Here is a 13,883-nt window from a genome sequence, read left to right as displayed (position 1 = left end):
CCACGACAGCATGACAAGGAAAAGAGGGAGGCAATAAATGCAGCACACAGAGACACAGACCCGGCCAACAAATGGTAGCGGAGATAAGTATAATAAACCGACCTCATCACTTAATGCGAATCGCTGGACTCTCACAAATCTGCAGGCATCACTTCAGGGAGGGCCAGCCTGGCTTTTGCAACCGTAAGGATGAGAAGCTGGGGGGTCCCAGATAGTGGGGGGTGTCAGTGGAAGTATGCGAGCAGCTAACGGCGTGCACAGCGGAAGGGAATCAGGGAGGGCAAGGTGGGGGCAGGCAGAAAGGGGTATGAAAGGGCCCGGCCATGGTAAAACAGCGCCGGTCCGTGCGCTTGGCTGGCTGGCGAGCTGGAGCCTCCAGGGCCAGGCAGGGGTGTCAGGCAGGCGGAGGGTCCATGCTGGGGCCTGGGGGGCCCAGGAGTGCGGGAAGCCCGTGGGACGAGTGTGTGAGTGCTGCCTGTTTGCAGTGAGCACCAGGCCGGACCGGCTGGCGAGCCGGGGACCCGTGGGGGGTCAGAGGGCCGAGGGCCTGGGCAGGGGCACCGGGTGGACAGAGGGGCCTTGCTGCTCCTTGAGGGTCTGCAAACGTGCATGTGAACCCGGAGAGCGTCACATCCGTGCCTGCACAGTGACCGCCTGCCTCTGCCAGCCCCGCAGGCAGAGGGGACGCAGCTGCCTGTGCTGGTGGGTGGCCCGGGTCCTGCAGGTGGGTGCTGTTGAAGGCAGCCCCTTGCCTGCGGCAGGCTGTGACCCGGGGGGTGGGTGGGTACACGTTTAACCCTGCAGCAGCCCCCACCATGCCACCATGCGACAGCGGTCCCTGACTGAACAGTCCCTGCCGAGCCAGTCTGTCCCCAGCTCTGCCTTCCCAGGCCCCCGTCCCAGTGCCAGGCAGCAGAGCCATCTGGCAGCAGGTCTCCTTGCACTCTATTTTGTGCACAAGTGGTGGCTTTCAGAGTGGTGTGACAAAGCAGCGTGGATGCCACCAGTTCCCGCCAAGCCGGGGTGAGGCCATCGCCCCTGGGCACATGAAAAGCTGCCCGGAGAACAGAGAGGTGGGACGCAAAGTCCAGCATCGGCTTTTCCCCATTCACCAGTTGAGCAATCGAAGTAACACATGCCCTGCAAACATCTCCACCCTGAAACCCGCTGGCAGCGTGACAAATCTGGGCAAGCAGCACCTGCGAGGAGCCAGACCTCTTCCCTCATCACCGTACAGAGCCTGCACGCACCCAGAGCATGGCCACTGGTCTGTGGCTGGTGTCCCCAAGCGACATCGCACTGGGCCGGAGGTGCACGTGGTGCCACTGACCCAGGAGGGCTCTGAGCACCCTGACGCAGGAAGATACAGCCCCTTCCAGCGGTGCAGCGGGCTCTTATCACCCACCCGCAGCTGGCTGAAGGGAGGGGAGACGGAGCAGATCCTGTGATGCAAACAGGACGAGGGCACTGCAGGAACATCGGCGGGGAACTCCCAAATTCAAGGGTTAGATGAGGTCACACGTCCGCCAGCAGCTTCAGAGCATGGGAGGCGGTCACCAAGAGGAGGGAGGTGGAAGCTCCAGTGGTGTGGTCCCCCACAGAGAGGCGAAGGTGCCGGGCTCCCAGCTGTGCTCTCCGGGCCATCCAGCCCCTCTGGACTTTGATCTGCTCCCTCGAACAAGCTGGAAATGCTGTGCAAGCCCAGTCCAGCCACGGGCTGATGAGGAGGTCAGGGGAGTGGAGAGCAGACTGAAGACCTTCAGACCTATCCAAAACCTCCTTTCCTGGAGTCAGCCTGCAGGTGGGTGCTGGCTGTCTAAAAAGTGCCTGAATGTGGTGAGTTCCATCATACCTTCTGCTTCTTTATCATCTTTAGGTGATCTCTGAGTCTTGCAATTTCCACTTTCAACAGGGAATCCTGCCTCCCCTCCTGTTGATTTTCTGCACACATGCTGGTATCCAGGATGGAGAGAGAAGAGAGGGAGACCCTGGCCAGTGAGGTGGAGGAGATGAGTGGAAGAGGTGAGTTTTTAGAAGGGAAGAGGAGAGGAAACTGTACTCTGTTGAGGAGAAAATGCATCCTGCTTCTGCTGTGGAAGAGCTATTTTGGGTCAAAGCACCTCGGGCTTGTCCCAGCCTGCGCTTGTCATGGGCTTGAGGCTTGGTGGCTGCAACACCCCCAGCTGAATTCCTCGTGCTGTAGACCCACCACCAACACCAAAGACACCTGAGCTGCCATGCTTGGCTCCCTCCATGGCCCACAGAAAGAAACAGGAATCTGGGGCCTTGCGGTAATGTCTATTGCACCAGTTTGTGCCCAGACGTTCCTGTTTCACTCCTGCAGCACTAGAGATGCCCAGGCTCAGGTCCAGGTGTCTGCATCCATCCACTCGGGTGCATCCTCCTCCAGGACACTGGGGTCTCCTTGGCCAGGGATTGCATAAAAGCTCCTGGATCCGGAGCAGGGACAGGATCAGGGCAGCATTGAGGCTGGGGCAGTCCAGCATGAGGGGGTTTCCCACCCCACATTGGACATCTCTGGGCAGTGGCAAGGAAATTGCCCTGTCCTTTCTCTTGCTGGGGTGGATGCAGCCCCAACACACTCCTGGGGCTGCCTGTCCTGAGCAGCTTCTCCTCCTCTGTCCCCAGCCAACGTGGCCCTGGACCCAGACACCGCCAACCCCTTCCTCATCCTGGCTGGCGACCAGAGAGGCGTGGGACGGGGGGACGAGTGGACCTCGCTGCCCAACAACCCCGAGCGGTTCGACACGGAGCCATGCGTGCTGGGCAGCCAGGGCTTTGCTGCGGGGAGGCACTGCTGGGAGGTGGAGGTGGTTGAGGCGGGGGACTGGTGGGCTGTGGGGGTGGCCCAGGAGTCGGTCAGGAGGAAGGGGGTCCTCAGTTTTACCCCCCAGGAAGGGATCTGGGCCGTGGGGCAGTGGTTTGGACAATACTACGCTTTCACTGACCCTGACTGGACTCCCCTGCACCTTGCCTGCCTCCCCAGGGCCATCCAGGTCTGCCTGGACTTTACAGAGAGGCAGGTGGCATTTGCTGACGCTGAAAACAAAGCCCTGATCTTTGCTTTCTGCCTGGCTTCATGTCCCAGGGAGAGGCTACACCCGTGGCTCTGGGTGGGGATGGAGTCGTGGCTCAAGCTGTGCCCCTGACACAGAGGGAGCGTGGGTGGCAGGGGGGAGACTGGAAAGGCGAACACCATCATCTTGGGTCTTGGTGCTGGGAACTGGGACGGTCCTGTGTCCTGCTGGCTTCTCCTCACATGGTTCCTCTGGCCACCAAGTGGGAGGACTGGCAGGTCCTGGAGATGGACACCCCCAAAGAGTCTCCTTCATCCCCTCCACCCCGCAGCTGGGACTGCAGAGACCATGCGGTGCATGGAGGAGCTTGGTGCCCAGTGGCCCCAGGGCAGAGAAGTGGCACTGAGTGCAGGGGCATTGCAGAGCTGCTCTGTACAAAGCCATGACAAATACAGCAGCTTCAAATTCCTTAAAAGGTGCTGGAGTAGTGTCTCTGGCTTTTTTCAATTAAGCTTAATCATTAAATTAAAAAAAAAAAACAAACATAGCTGGATGCTGGGGCTCATGATAACGCTTATCTTCTCCATACATCCAAAGCCTCTCATTGCCTTATTTCCAGTTCTCAGACATGTGCATTAAGCACATTTCTTACAGCAGAGCACTAGTAAAAGCTGTAGGGACAGCCAAGGAAGGTAAGCAAGAAATTGAGAAGTGTCTGAAGTCCACAGGCGAGCCAATTCCCACAGACGTGCTGTTCTCTGATCTCCCCCCATCAAGGTCTCTGTTGCCTCACACACAATAGACCAGACTAGTTCAGGCGGACGGGGCCTACAACGATCATCTCGTCCAGCTGCCAACCACTCCAGGGCTGACCAAAAGTTAAAACATGTTATTAAGGGCATTGTCCAAATGCCTCTCAAACACTGACAGGCGTGGGGCATCGACCACTTGTTGAGGAAGCCTGTTCCAGTGTTTGACCACCCTCTTGGTAAAGAAATGCTTCCTGATGTCACGTCTGAACCTCCCCTGGTGCAACTTTGAACCATTCCCATGCATCCTGTGACTGGATCGCAGGGAGAGGAGAGCAGCACCTCCCTCTCCACGTCCCCTCCTCAGGAAGCTGCAGAGAGCCATGAGGTCGCCCCTCAGCCTCCTCTTCTCCAAACGAGACAAACTCGGAGCGCTCAGCCGCTCCTCAGAGGCCATGCCTTCCAGACAGAGATCTGCTCCAGAGAACTAGCATTTTGGGGGAATGACACTCAAAGGACATGCTAGACCTGGAAAAGGTGCGTGGGTCCCTGCTCCCCAGGACCTTGCTTTGTCCTTTCCTGCTAACTCCTGCTCTTAGGAGATGAAAACGTGAATTTAGGCAAAGGGGAACACTGCCTGGGTCCAGCCTAGATTTCATCTTCTCCAGCCACTTTGCTGGCTGGACCCTCTTAGTGCCAACTCAGTTGTCACCTTTGTGATGGCAGCTAGGCATTAGTCTCCCTGGTCTACTCCAGTAGCTGGAAAGAGTTGCAGCCCCAGGTCAGGCACAGCTATCCTGCCCTGGCACTAGAGGACGGGCTCACCAACCCCTCCGGCACTGTCCGGGGACAGGTGACATCCCGTTGTACCTGGGCTCTGCACATCCGTGGGACCAGCAATCCAACAAAGCAGCCCGGGGGAACATCCAAGGAGCCAATCCCCAGACTCATGCTCCTGACAGAGCACAGAAGAGGGGCAAATCCTGGTAGGAATGGACGAGGTCTCCAAGTGGCTGCCCACACCTTGGTGCCAGCACGTCCTCAGCTCCTGGTGCCAAAGCCGACAGTGTGCCGTGCAGGAGGAGGGACAGCTTACCCCTGCCGGGGCCGGCGCTCTGCATTTCCACAAGCACACTGGGAGGAAGGCGAGGTCCCACAGCCAGAGCACGAAGGCAGCTGGGTTCGTGTCTGGGAAGAGCTGGAATCAAACCCTGCAGCAGCACCACAGCCAAACCCAGCAGGTCACCCTGGGCTTCTGGCCACAGAGCAAGGAGAAAGGGGTGAACTCTTGCTCAAGCTAGGACTTTCACAGATGCTTTTTCACAACCCCCCCTTTCCAGAGATTGCATTAAGCATCCTAGGCAGAGTTTGTGTTTGGAGCATTGTTTCTCTTCACCGTTCTTTGAATTCCCTCCGCTCCAGCCCCCAGCCTCCCTTTCTGCTTTTTCAACAGAAGTAGATGGAGCCAATGTGTTTAAAGCCCTTCTTATCTGTCAGCAAGGTCTTGTGGGATAGAATTTAGTTTCATGTTTGTTTGACCAGCATTTGAACTTTGATTATTTATATAAATTTGTTTATTCATATTACTTTGTTTATTCATATTTTTTGCTCCTACAATGCAATGCCACAAATCCTGGCAGTTCTACAAATCAGCAAGCCTCAAACCACCAATTCCTACAGCCTCTTCCTAAACTTCAGCAAATTCCTGGTATTCGTTCTTTGGCTGGAGAAGATATAAACCTCTAAATTTTCTTTCCAAGAGCCTCATCACAACCAGAGAAACAAACTGAATGGTCAAACATTGAAGAATTATAGAGTGCACAGATTTGTTAAAAAGCAGTGATTATAACTCCACCCACAAAATTCTTTGGAGATGTAAATCCTATTAGCACCTCCCAAAAAGACAAATATTTGCTTCTGTTTTCTTGAGCTAACAGAAGAATCAAATCAGGCCAACCACAGGGACTAATACATGGAGGCTGCCCAGGCTGCAGGGCTACAGAGCGTCGCCCCACGGCCAGCTGCGCTGCTGAGCAAGGCTTCGTCCTCCTGACCCATCTGCCTATTTCCTCAGGTAAAAACATACCATCACCAGGCACTCCAGTGCGCCTGCTATGCCCCTCAGTCCCCCTCACGGCTCCTGTAAATAAAGTATGTCCCCAGAAATGGCCGTTCTTCACCCTGCTCTAAGCCTCTTCCACTGTGGTAGGACCAAGGCTGGGGAAGCCCATGGATCTCTTCTCCCAGCGAGGCAATTCCTACTCTCCGTGGGCAGGCAGAGAGGAGTTCAACAGCCTCTGAGGCTCACAGCAGAAGGCTTGGAGATGGAGGTGGCAGAAGATCTGTAAGCAGATGGGAGTCCCCAAGGACTAGCCAGATGGGGACGCAGGAGGGCAGGGTGGCCACAGCAGAGCCTGCTCGGAGGGACACCCCTCCTCAGGTCTCAGGACACAGTCTGAGCTGGGACCCCTTACCCACCCAGAACCAGGGGTGGATTCGCTCCCCCGCAAACGTGGCTCGCGGGAAAGTGAAAATCACAGCCTTGCTGTCCACGTTGACAAACATCACCTGCCCCCCTGCATGATCCAGACAGACCCGCACCCTCCGGGGGACCATGCTGGGGAGGACAGGGGTGGGAGATGGGGAAGTGAGAGCCTGGAACTTCTCCTTATACTGCCCCACCGCCCAGATCCCCCCCACGGGGCTGATGTCAATTGGTCCCTTTCTCTTCACGGACTCCAGGGCCACTCCCACTGCCCAGCAGGACCCATAGCCCACCTCCACCTCCCAGCATGGTCGCCCCGAGTTGAATCCCTCACAGCCCAGAACACAAGGCCACGGGTAAAATCGCTCCGGGTTGTCAAGCCGGCTCTGCTGTGTGGCTCCCTGCATCACACTTCTCTGATCTTCCGACAAGATGAGCCAGGACTGAGCTGTGTCTGGATCCAGAGTCACGTCCACTGCAAGAGAGAAGATGGGTCAGAGAACGAGGGGGTAGAGATCAGTCCTGGGAAGAGTTTCACCATGCTGGGTCCATGTTTGGTCCTGGCTTGGGAGAAAACCTGGCAATACTTCTCTTCCAGAAGGTGGTTAGCTCAAAATGGGGAGCAGCTCTGTGCCCTGAGCCAAGGCATGTGAAGATTCACTGTCTCCCAAAACATGTGTTGCCTCCCTCACCACCAGAGTTAACGGGAGGAGGCTCCCCAGCAGAACTCACCTTTGGTGTACGGTCCCTGTGGTTCCTCCACTCCCTCCCCTGTGTCAGTTGCCAAAGCATCTGAAAGAGAGATGGAGCCCAGAGGTCACCTCTGATAACACCACCAGCACTGGGAGGCGGTGGGCAGAGACACTGCACCCTGCCTTCCCCAGCGCACACGCTGCTTGCTGCGCCTGCCGGCTTCTCCAGTTGAAGCAGGAAGGATGAAATCTAAAGCAGCAGGAGCAGAAAAGAATTTGGGGCTACCTAGCAGGAGATGGACATGGACATACTGCAGCATGTCTGGTGGGTCACCAAGATGGTTTGAGGAGTTGTGGGATCTTTGTCTTCAGAGATATTCAGAACTCAAGTGGAGAAAACCCAGAGCATTCCCACCTAGCGGTACCCGCTTTGAGCAGAGCTTTGGACTAGATGACCTCCAGAGGTCCTTTCCAGCCTAAATGACTCTGCACAACGGCAGGCTCTGCCTGACAGCCCTCTCAATCACTTCTTTGGGCGTGAGCCTCCTCATTAGGAGAGCATGAGCTGAGAATCATTCGGGCATATTGGGCCATCTGGGACTTGTTCACATCCTTGACCCACTTCCAACCACGGAGCAGGTCTGGAGCACAGATCGAGAGCAGAAAGAGCTGTGGCAGCATCCAAGCCAGGTGTTGCACGAAGGGTGTTGGAACAGGTTCACACGCACAGCAATTTATTAGTGGGCTCCACGGCTGATGATGTGAATCAACAATAATGTTGACTATTCTTTTGGGGAAAAATAAAAGCAAAGGGAGATGAAGAGAGAGCGGGGGGCGCAGGGAGGAAAGGGAACACCCTCCCACTTTCGCTGTGACACCTCTCCAGGGTGTCTCTCACCCCAGGGCAGAACATGCTACACAAGGATATTCAGCTTTTTCTCCCTTCTGCAGGCCCTTGACGCATTGACCACCCCATTCTTTCCACCCCCGGGATGCTTCTCTGTTCTCCTCTGAGATCCCTGCTTTGTACCTGGGGGGTTTCTTGCTACCTCCTCTAGCGTGGGAGCTGCTTCTGAGCAGACGCCGGGCTCCTTCTTCAGCTCGTGCTTCATCCGCTCCTTTTGCTGGAGTTTTCCCCTCTCGCACCTGGAGTCGTACAAGCCACAGTATTTATATTCCTCCTTTAACTCAGTCTCCTGTTAGTGCCAGTTGCTAGAGGCCACTTTCCAGCTGGATCAACACCCTCCAGAATGTTCATTCAAATTTTTTATTTATTTATTTATTTATTAACATAAGAGCATCAATGAGAAAAGAGACAGCAGGTCTCACTGGCTGGGTCACTACCCTGCCCTGATGCTCTCATTGCCAATTAAATGTCTATTATGAGTGGTGGTCCTGGTGCCCCCAGTCCCCCTGTCCCTTCAGAGCAAACTTGTGTCACAAGCAAGTGCTGAAGCCTGAGCCAAGGGCCCTGCGCCCTGGTCTCTGCGCCTTAGTGTCGCTCCGCAGCGGTCATGGAGAAGCCAACCAGGCTTGCAACCAGAGACCTTAGAAATGAAATGTCCTCGAATATTTCCCCAGGGACAGACTTTCTTGGTAGAGTCACACTGGTTCATCGGCCTCTGGAAAACTGAAATACAAACATCAGCAGGGCATCCCTGCTATTTGAGGCACCCAGCTTTGTTCTGGGGCAGGAATCTTTGCAACCCAAAGCAGAAGTGTGCTGTAAAGGAGAAAGCCACACATACCTGCTCAAAACGTCACCAGCATCCTAGATGGGAGAAAGAGAAAAGCAGCTCAGTGCTACTTATCCTGCACACACATTCCTCACGTTCCCCTTACGCAGGGAACGGCCACACCAGCGAGGTAAGATTAATAAGTAAGACAATCAGGGTAAGATCAGCCCGTCGCATGCTTCCAATTTGCTGGTGCCTCACGTGCTGTGTGCCAAGACAGCGCTGGTGCTTCAGCAGACCTCACCTGCAGGGACTCCTGTCCTGACAGCTGGCCCTCCTTCTCCTTGATCAGGCCATCCAGATAACTAATCTTCTTGGAGAATTTAGCAGCATTTTCTTTCAATCTTGTTTTAAGCTGCTTCTCCAGCTCTCCCAGCCGAGCCAGCAGCAGGCACTCTTGGTCCTCCAGGTACTGTCGCAGCTGCTTAAATTCAGGCGCAATCTTCTGCCTCTCCGCCTTCACTTTTTCCTGTACAAGCAGAAGCAATCCTCTCAAGGGAGGGCGGGACCATGGGAAGAGGCAGCAATTAAAAGCATCCACGGCTTTTACTTTCTGGTGTGGAGCATGACTGGGATTCCTGGGGCGCTTATTGTGCACCAACAGCTGGACACAACGATTCAATCTCCCAGCTCCAAAGGCCAAGAATCAACATTTCTTCACCCTCCCCAAACAAACTTCTTCCCGGTAGCACTGTGCTCCTACCAGATAGTCCTGGCAGATCCATCGCTCCTTCCTTTCCTGTTTCTCCAGTTCTCCTTTCTCTCTCCGGAGGCTCTCCAGCTGTGACTGCATTTGCTCCTGGAAGAAGAGACGTCCTTTAGGAGCTCCTCACCACCCACGTGTGTGCTTTGTGTCTGTTGCCATCAGCAGTCTCTGGCACAGGTGGACATCTCTCTCTGGACCTGTGGGTCCAGGATGCTCGCGAGGGTCCGTGTGACCCAAAAGCGATGAGGGAACGCGCAGGGGAAGAGGACTGGGGAGGAACCGGGGATGAATAGGCAGAAAGGGCTATAAAAGGGACTGGTCATGTGCAAAACAGAGCTGGTCACTGCGCCTGTCTGACCCAGCCCTGCGCCTGGTCCCCGCAGTCTGTCCTGCCTTCTCATTAAATCCTTTCCTAACCACCTTTTTGCACGATCTCTCCGTATCCCATGGGTGTGAGTGCTGCCAGGACACAGTGCCGGTTCCTGGGGGGACCAGCGCCGTGGACGTGGGGCAGCTGCTGCAGTCGGACGGGGGTGCAGGCGCCCTGGGGCTGCGGTCGCAGCTCCTGGAGTCCGTGGGGTCTCAGTGCAGCTGCTGGAGCAGCTCAGGGTCCCGAATGCCAGCCATGGTGTCTGGGAGGGGGCTGTGGCCCCAAAACCAGCTACTGGGGGGACTGGTGTGAGTGATGTGAGCAAGGAGCTCAGCACTGGCAGCTGGAGCGGAACCACAGCCCAGTGCCTGCATAGAATCCCTATGGAATCAGATGCCAAAAATCAAAATAGTATTAAAGAGCGATTACAATCCCTATCGCCACCCTGGTCCGGCAGACAGCACCGTGCCAAGGGACGCTGGGGGGCCACCAGGGCAGGAGATTATAATGTCACAGATGGAAATGCGCAGCAGGGTACTGAGGACCCCCATTACCCTGCTGCAAACTTGGCAAATGTTACGTCAAGCCACAAAGCACGGAAAAGGGAAACTGCAGCAACAGGGAGCCATTGGTGAAAAAACAAACAAACAAAAAGCATAGAGGGTGCAGTTGCTGGCTCCTTGCAGAGAGCGTGGGCTTTTGCAAACCCCAGACTGGAAAGCTTTCCAACAGGCATCTATAAACATCGCGTTTGCACAGAACGCCTCAGAAAGCAGCGAGCAGACCGATGCAAAAAGCTACGCAGCGCAGGGACTGCACGCAGAGCAACCCCCCGCCCTTGCGCGTCACGGCAAAGCGCCTCGGTAGGAGAGGTAATTAGCGTGGAGAAGGCGGCCTTCCCTCATCAATGTGAGGAAACGGCCGAGAAAGGGGCAGGGAGGCGGCCGGCAGCCTCACCTCGGCCCCGCCGGGCTGGGCCAGCCGCCTCAGCCGCTCGGCGATGTTGCCCAGCGGGCGGTTGGGCCGGAGGCCGCTGCTGCCGGGGAAGGGCTGCCGGCACTGGGGGCAGGACGGGGCGGCTGCCCGCGCCCAGCACAGGGAGATGCAGGCTCGGCAGAAGTTGTGCCCGCAGTCCAGCATCACCGGAGCGCAGAAAAAATCCAGGCAAATGGAGCAAATCGCTTCCTCCTGGAGCTCCTCGGCTGCCGCCATGGTGTTCGGGGTGGAGGCGCTCGGGCTCTTTCACTTTCGGTATCGGGAAGGGAGCGAGCGCGGGGGCTGGGACCCGTGAGGAGTCTGGGCCCCCCGGGCAGCTCTGGGAGCCCTGGTGGCACGGCATGGCCAGAGGAAGGGGAACACAGCCCCCAACGCTCCTTCCATCCCACCCTTGTTTAAATTAAGGGGGGGTCTGGTGTTTAGACCTGGTTGACTTTAACCCAGAAGGAGCCCTGCTGTCCTCGGCAGGATTTTCCTCCGTCAGTCACCCAGCTCACACGCTTCAAACCCCCTTTCTACAGACCAGCTCCCCTTTTTCTTGTTCCTCCTCCATCTGCATTGCCCACAGTGGTTTGTTTTTTTTCCCTCCTTGCCTTGTCCCTCTTCGTAGGTCGCACTGTTGCAAAGATGATGTTTCTTCCATTTTTCTCTTGCTTCATTATGCGCTTCACGATGCTGCATGTTCACAAGCCAGAGGCAGGTAGGACTCTCCACCACGATGCTCGCAGCTCTTTTCGGATCAGCTGCATCTTTCAGCAGTGGCTCATGGTCCTAGGGAGTGATTGCTCTCAGCCCAGATTAACCCCAGGATTATTGCTTTTGGGTGTCTTGTTCCACCCCTCCGGGTTTATTTTGAGCTCAGGCAGCTGGTTGGATGCATTTAAGTATCAGCAGTGCTGAGAGCATTTGCATGAATCAGCACGCATGTCATCGATAGCCATTTTGTAGGGATTTAAAGATATTTAGACAGATTTCCTTGCCTCTTTAGTCTGCTCCTTCCCCTGCCACCCGGATGCACGGAGCACTTGGCCGCACGCTCTGGTCTCCCAGCAGACCAGGCGGGGGAGTGAATCACCGAGCCAAAAGCCCTTCACTGGAAGGGTTTATCACCTTGCCATTAAAGGCAGGGCATGCACACGAGCAATGCTCACCCAGTGTCACCCCAAGCAAATATTTTCCATGTCAGAGACTGAGCTCTTTGTATTAAGCCATAACGGTGTGGTGGCCAGAGCCCTGGTGTGTCCCTGGACAACCACAAAGGAGCAAAACCCTGCTGAGATGGTGCAGGAGGCGGCACGGGCTCCCGCAGCGAGGGACTTCACTGCAGGCCCCTCTTGCATCCATAGCGGCCAGCGCCTCCTCGCTAGGGTCCGGGTCCAGCCCTGCGCTCTCTGACATCTCCTGTTCCTCCTCGTAGCTCACAGTTTGCATCTGTGAAAAGAAATTGCATGCACCTGCCCCCAGCTGCCTTGGAGGTTTGCTTCTAATTAAACATTTCTCTCTCCTCCTCTTCGTCCCCTCCGGTCCTGTTCCCCAGCTGGGTTTGCAGTGCCGGGGTCTGATCCCCCGTCCTCACTGACGGAGCGGGGCTGCCCTGCTGCCTTTCCCCGGGGACGGGTGCTTGGCCCTTGGGGGTGACCTGGCTCCGGATGCCGCAGTTGTTGCTCGGGAGGGGAAGGATGGGGACGGGGTGCGGACGCCAGGGTGCCGAGGCGGGACGGGGCGCGGATGCCAGGGTGCCGAGGCGGGATGAGGCGCGGATGCCAGGGTGCCGAGGCGGGACGGAGCTGCTGAGGCGCTGTGTCCCCCAGGGCCGTGCGGATTCGAGACCTTCGGCTGCCCGACTCTCTGATGGGGGATTTCACCTGCTTGGTTTGAAACGGCATCAGAAACCAAGACGCCCAGCTGGAACTGAAGGCGACAGGTTCGCAGTCTGCGTCTGCAGACTTCAGGAGAGAAAGCTCTTAAAAATGAAGTATCGACACGCTGGATGGCAGAGGCTGCTCCCGACAGTGAAGCTGCTTGCGACTTTTAGGAAGGAGAGTCTGGTGCCAGCCGGGACACCGCTGCCTGTTTGCTTTGGGTTTTTTACCCGAGGGTCCAGGGCAGAAGCACCCCAGAACTGAGCAGACTTGGGCATTTCTATTCTTTCTGTAGGATTATAGGGAGGTGGTAGGTAACATTGCAGCTGGAGATTGCGCCCTGTTTCAAGGGGTTTTTTTCCCTCTCACTGTTGTCCTTCTCTGTTTAAGACAAGAAACCGAGAAGCACATGTGATCCTGAAATATAAAGACTGTCTCTTAGTTTGATACCGGCTTGGAATAAGATGGAAAAGCTTATTCTTCTCATTTGCCCCGTGCAAAATAATTGCAATTCCTCATTGCTGTGGTTTCTGGAATCTGAGAGTCAATCTCAGGTGTTGAAAACACGCATAGCTTAGCCCAGTTTTTCTGTCAGTGCCAGCCTAGCCGCGGGGCCTGCGCTCGCATCTCTGCGGAGAACAGCCAAGCAGGCGCCCGAGCTGTGCGCCCGCCGGGCCCGCGGAGAGATCCCAGCCAGCAGCACACACCCGCAGAGTCCCAAACCAATCCTGAAAGGCGAGGGACCTCTTAAAGCCCAGAGCACCCTCCTCGTCATGGGAAACACCCCAAAGGCCTTGTCCTGCGTGGCGAGGAACGCCTTCCTCAGCCCAGACGAGGCAATTGCTTTCCGAAAGCCAGCTTTGTCCCCCCGACGCAGGCAGGCCGAGACCGGAGGAAAGCTGGGTTTCTCAACAGATTGTTGCCCTGGATTTCTTCACTGGAATTCTGTTTTGGAGGGTGAGAAAACGTTTATTGGGTTCCTTCCTGCTGTGCCCCCAAAAAAATAAATTAAAAAAATCAACTCTTTGGCAGCTGAGTTGCTTAATTGCAGCATTTCGGTGAGAAATATAATTTCATGTAGGATTGCACCATGAAGACTCACGGGAGTTTAAATTCAGCTCTCTTGTGCAAGAGGTACCTCTGCATTCCGCTGCCACCGTGGGTGGGAGGCCCTCAGGAGCACAGAGGCCCTTGAAAAGCAAGGCTGGACCAGCATGGGTCCTCCAAGGGGCGTCTCAGGGAGACAGCC

General features: G+C 56.0%; 1 protein-coding gene and 1 long non-coding RNA gene across 5 annotated transcripts; one reads left to right on the top strand and one right to left on the bottom strand.

The window, feature by feature from the left end:
- The first annotated feature begins 978 nt into the window (after positions 1 to 978).
- Positions 979 to 6,664, top strand: LOC309599700. Of its 4 annotated transcripts, XR_014230312.1 has the most exons (4): positions 979 to 1,801; positions 1,913 to 2,022; positions 5,428 to 5,861; positions 6,530 to 6,664. It is a non-coding gene; the product is annotated as an uncharacterized lncRNA (long non-coding RNA). The 4 variants fall into 4 exon arrangements; XR_014230313.1 differs by lacking the exon at positions 6,530 to 6,664 and having other exon boundaries at positions 1,359 to 1,801; positions 5,725 to 6,207; XR_014230314.1 differs by lacking the exon at positions 6,530 to 6,664 and having other exon boundaries at positions 1,381 to 1,801; positions 5,428 to 6,206.
- Positions 6,224 to 12,499, bottom strand: LOC309599699 (zinc finger protein RFP-like; the record flags this gene model as incomplete). The annotated part of the gene is made up of 7 exons (XM_082331394.1): positions 10,734 to 12,499; positions 9,404 to 9,499; positions 8,945 to 9,169; positions 8,713 to 8,735; positions 7,995 to 8,110; positions 7,005 to 7,064; positions 6,224 to 6,747 (listed from the first exon to the last, which is right to left on the bottom strand). Exons 1-7 carry the CDS (start codon positions 10,986 to 10,988, stop codon positions 6,224 to 6,226), a joined length of 1,299 nt encoding a protein of 432 aa, XP_082187520.1. The 5' UTR covers positions 10,989 to 12,499.
- Positions 12,500 to 13,883: the final 1,384 nt, after the last annotated feature.

The sequence above is a fragment of the Platalea leucorodia genome, assembly GCF_965183815.1.
Source record: "Platalea leucorodia genome assembly, chromosome: 21".
In the NCBI taxonomy this organism is placed as follows: Eukaryota; Metazoa; Chordata; class Aves; order Pelecaniformes; family Threskiornithidae; genus Platalea; species Platalea leucorodia.
Note: the sequence above shows the minus strand (reverse complement) of the source record. Positions and strands in the feature narration are given on the sequence as shown.